This window comes from Lampetra planeri, chromosome 23 (assembly GCF_965212315.1).
Source record: "Lampetra planeri chromosome 23, kcLamPlan1.2.h2, whole genome shotgun sequence".
NCBI classification, from domain to species: domain Eukaryota; kingdom Metazoa; phylum Chordata; class Hyperoartia; order Petromyzontiformes; family Petromyzontidae; genus Lampetra; species Lampetra planeri.
Genome location: NC_136129.1, coordinates 6,095,136 through 6,102,626, shown reverse-complemented (window position 1 = coordinate 6,102,626; position 7,491 = coordinate 6,095,136). Strand labels below are relative to the sequence as shown.

General features: G+C 45.3%; 1 protein-coding gene across 3 annotated transcripts in view; it reads left to right on the top strand.

The window, feature by feature from the left end:
• The first annotated feature begins 5,320 nt into the window (after nucleotides 1–5,320).
• Nucleotides 5,321–7,491, top strand: part of CSE1L (chromosome segregation 1 like) — a 34,862-nt gene continuing 32,691 nt past the window's right edge. The window contains exons 1-3 of one of the 3 annotated variants that reach the window (XM_078604923.1): nucleotides 5,472–5,487; nucleotides 5,915–5,989; nucleotides 6,610–6,746. In XM_078604923.1, the coding sequence (XP_078461049.1) occupies nucleotides 6,662–6,746 (85 nt within the window). In that variant the 5' untranslated portion in view covers nucleotides 5,472–5,487; nucleotides 5,915–5,989; nucleotides 6,610–6,661. Of the gene's footprint in view, nucleotides 5,629–5,914; nucleotides 5,990–6,609; nucleotides 6,747–7,491 lie in introns of all 3 variants that reach the window. The other 2 variants (XM_078604924.1, XM_078604922.1) reach the window with 2 other exon arrangements.

Below are 7,491 nucleotides of genomic sequence, written 5' to 3'. Positions count from 1 at the left end.
CTTATCAGCGAAAGTGCCCCCCCCCACACCCCCCTCTGCAAATCAGCGAAGTACGCTTCTCTAGACGCATTTACCATTCTCGTCATTGTATAATCGGGGGTTCGTTTCATCCGAGTCTTGCCCGCTCGGGTGGACGACCAGGAACATATTTCGGCACCTGGTACGCAAACATCCAGTACGCATCTCGCTTTAGCCGAGCATGGCTTCTCGGCACGTGCGCCACCTACTCCAGTCGACCGACCATCCGAAACATTAGGGAATGAGAAGTTTGTACTAAAACGAGGTAGCAGTGGCTGCTGCTGTGGCACATTGAGACATTTGAACAGTATTCTTAGGTTTTTTCTGTAAAGTCAAGTAGGTAAAAACATTAAAAAGTAAAATAAAATAAAAATAGACAACCATTACTGTATTACCATGTTTAGTGGTGGTCTCCCTGTTACAGGTTGAGTCACAAACCGCACCTCTCCATAACAAAGGCTCAGCCTTTGTTATGCAGTCTATTCTTAGTCTCAAGCCTCACCTTACCATATTAATAATAAGTATGCGGCCCTTGCCCCACCACCTTCTCCAACCATTATATAAACGCAGTGGTAACTCCTGCAATCTCTCATTTACTTGATACAGCTGTCGTGGCTGTGACGGCACCACCTGAAGACGGAAGCTTGTGTTGCCTCCGAAACGTCGTGATTTTTATTTTACTTTTTAATGTTTTTACCTACGTGACTTTACCGAAAAAACCTAAGAATATGAATCATTGCAGTCACGAAAGCTTCAAATCTAGAACATATGAACAGCTAAATGTATCAAGCTCACGACTACTGCAGCGTTACTTGGTGATGCGCCTGCGTTAGCAGTGGCGCACGGGCAAAGGTAACAACACAGACTCGATACATTCGTCAAAAAAAGATCACCGTGGCCCGAAATAAAAAAAAGACCCACGATAGCCGACGTTTCGGGCAATAGAATGAACAACATTCCGCAGTGGATAGACCGTGGCTTGTGTTGTTACGTGTTCAAACAGCGATTCAGAAATGTACCCGTCATCCTTTGTGAATGCTCTCAAAGTCACGCCTTCCGGACTTGGGAGAGCATGGGTTAAACTCCCGTGTGAAACGGACACAAATTGACAAACTGGAGAAGATCGCTGCTCAGGGTGAACAGATCATCGTGTGTCTTATCCTGATCAACAATCGCGAGACCCAAAACAAATGCTACTCAAGGACCGTACCTATCTCCATTGTGCAATCGGCGAGCTTTGAGTGCACTCACAAGGGAGACCCTTTCAGTATTATCATCGGAAACTAGACGTCTGGTCACAATATAGACTTGAATCTGGTAAACATTAAGAATAACTTAACCAGGCATTGTTGGACGCGGTGAAGCTGCGTTGACAAGGCGAACAATTATCCCCGAACCACAAGGGCTACAAGTAAAGGAAGCCGTGAAGCTGGTGCACGAGAGGAACAGGTGGGACATCTGTGGAAAAAAAGAGCTTCATAGCTCATCGGATTCCTCCAGTATAAATCAATATTCTGATTCTGGAAAGGTCTCCATTCGGTTCCATCGCCTCTCAAAGAAGACGGCAGGCACCTCAAGAGGGGTTCACGGACTGTTCCTTCACAGTATCGCGGCGTCTTTGGGAGGCGTTCATCCAGCAGTGGATTGGTCATAACTGACGATGATGATATGGTCTATGGAAAATACATGATGTGACTTGTTGCGTGTGTGTCCGATTTAATCGCCCACCTGCTTTAAATTGTAAGATAGTTTAAAAGCCGTGTCTCATGGCCTATGCAACATAATAAATCATGCCCGATGATTTACCCATATGAAAGTGAGTACGACAGACTATTTTTTTGCTGCATGCATGCATTGGAATCGTTGGTCAATTCAATTTCTGATAGTTTGGCTCAATGCGGGAATAAACTGGAGAACCACGGAGGAAGACGACCACACGTAACACGAGGGCACAACACTCAGCGCCTGCAAGCACCTGGCAAGCCCTGGTGGTGGTTGGTCACCCATCCACATTATAACTAGTATCAACCCTGCTTAACTCCCGAGATCCCACTCAGATCGAACGCATTCAGGGTGCTTTGGCCGTTCGCATTACGATGGAGATATTGGATTTTTTGTTATCATTTAACGTTCTTAACACAAAGCTTACAGACGCAATGATACGAATCGTACCTGGCCTACCAGCGCAATTGTTACCGTATTCTCCGAATTGTAAGACGCACGTTTCTCCCCCCCCCCCCCTATTTAAAATAGAAAATTGGGGTTGTGTCTCATAACTAAATTGATATACGTATGTGTGTGAAATAATTATATAACTTCATAGGAAACTGGCACACATTTTGGAGGGTGCGTTTTACGTTCGGGGGAGTCTTGTAATCCGAAGAGTACGGTTTTACGCGTTTCCTGATTGACGTCTCGGTTAATGTTTGAAACGCATTGAATTGGTGGTTTCCAGCAGTGGATGTAGACCGTAACTCGCACAGATATGTACATGAAGTTTAATTTCTGCAAGGACTGCCTGCTGTCTAATACCCTCTGTGTCTTTGCTTCCGTCTTATGTCTTTTGCGTGTCATCGGGTATTACACAGCAGGCGCGCGCACGCTACTCGCGTTAGGAAATTACGCGTGTTTGGAGTGGCGGTGTTGACATTTTAAAAGTTGATTTGTTAAACCAAGTGGTAACTCAAGACGCCAGGATGAGTCTTATTCGCAACAGTGCCCTGGGTCACAGCAAAATGACGAAAGTAAACAAAAAAGAATAAAGCAAAGCAATGAGGCAAATATAAATCGGTACAAAAGCAATTGTCACAAAGACCAGGCATTTTGTTAAGGGGAGGGGACATCGCGACTCACAGGGGCTGTCCCGGTGGTTCGGTAGATATAAGATTCAGTCCTGTATTAGGGGCAGGCCACAGCGCACGAGATGGGGTGGCGTGTGGCCATGCCCGACCGCCTTTATTTACCCAGCGCCGATGCTTACACACGGGGTGGACCCACAAACAGGTTCTGAAATCTAGATTTGAAGCTTTCGTGACTGCAAGGAATCATATTCTTAGGTTTTTTCGGTAAAGTCACGTAGGTAAAACATCAAAATTAATGAAAATAAAATAAAATAAAACAAAAATCACGACGTTTCGGAGGCAACACAAGTCTCCGTCATCAGGTGGGACCGTCACAGCCAGATTAGCTCACTTGATGCAGCTAATCTGGCTGTGACGGTCCCACCTGATGACGGAGACTTGTGTTGCCTCCGAAACGTCGTGATTTTTGTTTTTATTTTATTCTATTTTCATTAATTTTTATGTTTTACCTACGTGACTTTACTGACAAAAAAAACCTAAGAATAAGGTTCTGAAATCGCTCGCTACTGATGTTAGCCGTGGCCGGGAACCGAACCAAGGTGACCGGGTTCGCAACAGTAGCGCATTGTACGAACCATATATACAGAGTGTGCTATATATAACGGACGGTTGGCGTAAGTTGCTGTTAATGATCACCTATGAAGGCCGGCACGTTACACGAGGGAAGGCCGCCTTTGTCTCCCGAGCGCTACACGTCGCACTAGGTACTCATTTCAGGCTGAGTCGACCTATGGGAGGCCCAGGACCGGTTCAGATAATCGTCACTGTGTTGGCCGTGAGCGGGTATGGAACCTGGAACGCCGGGTTCGTAGCACAGCACGCTAACACGGACACGACCGAATGAATGCGGTTCATAACGGTGCAGCCTGACCTCTCGATCACATGTAACGATGAATTAACGTGATGAATTGCAATGTCCCGTCGCTCGTTAACAACACAAATACAAACAGGACGCGCAATAAACGATTCAACAGAGGGCAACAGAGCGAGGCGTTGTGTTAATTTTTGTGTGTGGGTGGGTGTGTGAAGTTCCACTCCTTTGCGGCATTGTTCAGCTACACTGCGAAATGTTCAGCATCTTAGCAATGCGGCCACGAAAAATAAAATCGACAGTTAAAACACGCAACAATAATGTTGACATGGAGTGGCACATTCTTGTGAAGTGCTTAGCATCGTTCCCTCTGCCATCCGTGCGGTCGATTCCCTGCGGGCTGACTGCCAGCGCCTGTATTTCTATGACATAAACATGCCCACTATTTCCGTACAGCGTTTTAAGACCCTTCATTGGATCAACATTATATTGTAAGTGCAAGGCACATTTAGACCAAAACAATTATTACCAGGGAAGGCCCACTGAGCTGTGGAGCTCTTTTTCAGAAGCGACCTGGCCATAAATGATAGCTCAACGAAGTGGCTTATGACGTGGACATATATAGCATTAAACATTAAAGGGTAAAAACTAATTATAGCACGTGCGTAGATGTAACGTTTGCTTTTGTGCTATGTATCGACTTTAAAAATCTGGAATACATTTATCTGGGAAGGATTTGACGGGATTTTGATTTTAAAAAAATATTCACGAAAGCACTTACGGCCTAAAGGCCAAATATAATTTGGTAAACATGAGGATAATAAGAAGGAAGACTGCACTTAATACGAATTAAATATACCAGAAATATATACATTCTGGAAAGCGGATAGATCATGAAAGAACAGTAGAGGCATTGAAGAAACCCTGCACATTTGACAAATGTAAATAGCTTAGCTGTCGGTAGCCTTAAAACCAACACGGTCAATCATAAAAAAACAACTTTTATTTTACCAGGTAAAGCCCACTGAGCTATGTAGCTCTTTTTCAGAAGAAACCTGGCCATAAATTATAGCTCAAAGAAGTGGCTTATCATGTGGACATTTATTGCAGCCAATTACTTTAAACGCAATTTATACACGCGGAGAGAAAAAAACCGGAGGACCTGGAGAATAATCCACCCGACCACGTGGAGAGAGAGACACGCCAACTCCAAATACACAGGCGTCAGGGTCGGGATCGAACCCATGTCCTCCTTGCATACCAGGCGAGGCAGTTCGCATCCCGTCACCGTGGCGCCCACCACAGCTTTAGCTCATGGCTACACTCAAGTCTTAACTTCTCATGGAATATCTCCAGCCTGCTGGACATCCACCCCTCCCACCCTCCCTCTCGCACTTTAATTTTTTTTCTCATATTTTCCGGAGCTCAGCCCGCCCGTCGGGGGCGATGCAACCACTAAAAGCTCCAAACGACGACAGGCAAAGGAGCCCCACGTGCGGCCCTGCCAATCGCGTGCGGCCCCGCCAATCGCGCGCGCCCATTGGCCCCACGCTCGAGTGACGTCACCGCGCGCTGTAGCCTCGCCCATCCCTCCCCCCACCCCACTCCTCCTCCCCCTCACTGCGCATGCGCGCGGGGCGGAGCGCGCCATTTTGCGTTTGAAACTGAGCGCGGCCGGTCGCTTTTTTTGTCGTCCCTCGCCTCTTCTCGTCTCTCCCCTCGGGCTTCCTCACACCCCCCCAACCCCCCTCTCTCTTTACGCGGCAGCGACACCCGCCCCGGCCTCGCCCCAAGCCGGTGAGCCACGAGGCGGAGGATTTTCCGTAGAGAGGCTTTCTTGGCTTTGTCGAGATGCGGGCCTGAACGGCTCGACTAGTGGTGCCGGGCAGGGCGGCGGGGGGGTCCTCATGCTCAACCGCGGCACCGCGCTCAATAAAAGTTCGTTTAAGGTTCACGAGAATGAATGCAATGTCGTGCTGTGTGGAATTATCTGCTACGTAGCACAGCGGCACTGTCGTGGGCAATCCACCGCTGGATCGTGAGAGGTGGTGGCGGCTTCTTGCAGACAGGCCTTCATCCAGCAGTGGATTGGCCATGAACGATGATGATTTATTTTTTTAAATATGCACGTGTTGTATTGAGTTGTGAGCCGTTTGCGTTTTATTGTGTGTCTTCAGTTTAACCGTGAGCTAGAAGTTGCGCGTTGCTGTGGTTGCGAGTACAGTCACAAAGTGGTGCTCGATGGAATGGCGAACAAGGGGGGCTGGCCGAGTTGATTCCATTCATTGCTGAGTTGATCGTGAGTCGAGTTCTGTGTAGAAGTGTGATCCGGCCCATTGTCTTAATACGTACAATACAGTATACATATGTCAGCCTTTACTCTGCCCCGGAAATACATGATAAGTTCAAATATGCTCAAATTAAGGGGTGTTTTGTTGGCAAAAAAATTGGTGTTTCACACAAACTTACAAAAAATTATCAAACTGCAATAATAATTTAGTCGTTTATCAACCTCAAAGACAATGTAATTTAGTTCTGTACTGAATTTTAAAAAAGCTATTGAACGGAAAGATAGTCTTTAACTTTATCTGATCATTTGTGGGGACAGTAGTGACTTTAAAAAAAAGTGACGTTACTGTTCACGACGCGTATTCAACTAAAATGACCAGTAGCTAGCAAAATTGCATCAATTGAAAACATGGGTTATACGAAGTTCGTTATGGTGAGAGTTTGTGTTACATTTAATACACACTTAACATTACTTAATTGCAAAATGCGCAAACGTTCATACAAACTGATTTCACTGGTGAGACCTATCGGCTATAAATTAAGTTAATAACTGAGGTATAACACTAAATATAAAGAAATGAGGTTCATCTTGATTGTCTTGTGTTACTGGTTGTCTTGTCACTACTACAGGCCCTGTTTGAAAGAATATCTGCCAGTGGTGCCGTGGACTGGCTGTGCAACCATGGAGCTCAACGAAGCCAACTTGCAGACACTCACGGAGTTCCTGCACAAGACCCTGTCTCCTGACCCTGCCGTACGCAGGCCTGGTAAGCAAGGTTGTATGTGAAACTTAAGCATCGCCCTAAATCCCAAGTCTTTTTTTTTATAACGCTTGCTGACCACGGGCTGCAACAAACGTCACCGTTAGAAGTTGTAATATATCAGAGTTAATACGTTTCTTGAATTGAGCATGGTTATAAGCGCTTGGTAAAGAGATGATGGAAGGGAATTCCAAATGTGAGTAGTGCAAGGGAGGAGGCAGAAAAAGAAGGGTTTTGACCGACACTGTGGTAATTGGGTAGTTTATGGTTGTGTGGATACGTGCACCAACTATAAAACACATCCACATGTATGCATGAGTGCTGGGATAAAAAAAAGTAAACATTTTGCCGAGCGTTTACAATTATGTGTATTGTGCACATTTAATTGTTTGTCACTCACAAAAATGACAGTTGTTTTAAGTGGCTAAAACTTAGTATTTAATATGTTTAGGTATACATTTGTTTCAGGCTTTTAGCAGTGTCCTGAGCAATACTTAAATATTTTTCAAATACACAATTCTTCTGCACGTGTCTCTTACTGAAATTAGTATATTGTGTAATTTAGCTTTAGCATGAGACACGTTGCATTTACAGTATAGCGTTGCAAACTTTGTAATTTGTTAATCGTAGCCCCTGCGGTGTCTATAGGAAATTCCAAGGAAGCTCCAACTTTGGCTTTCTTAGACAATCAAGAGCCCATTATTATTGTGATTGTGTCATGCATAATGTATTAAAATCACAATGTGGTTGT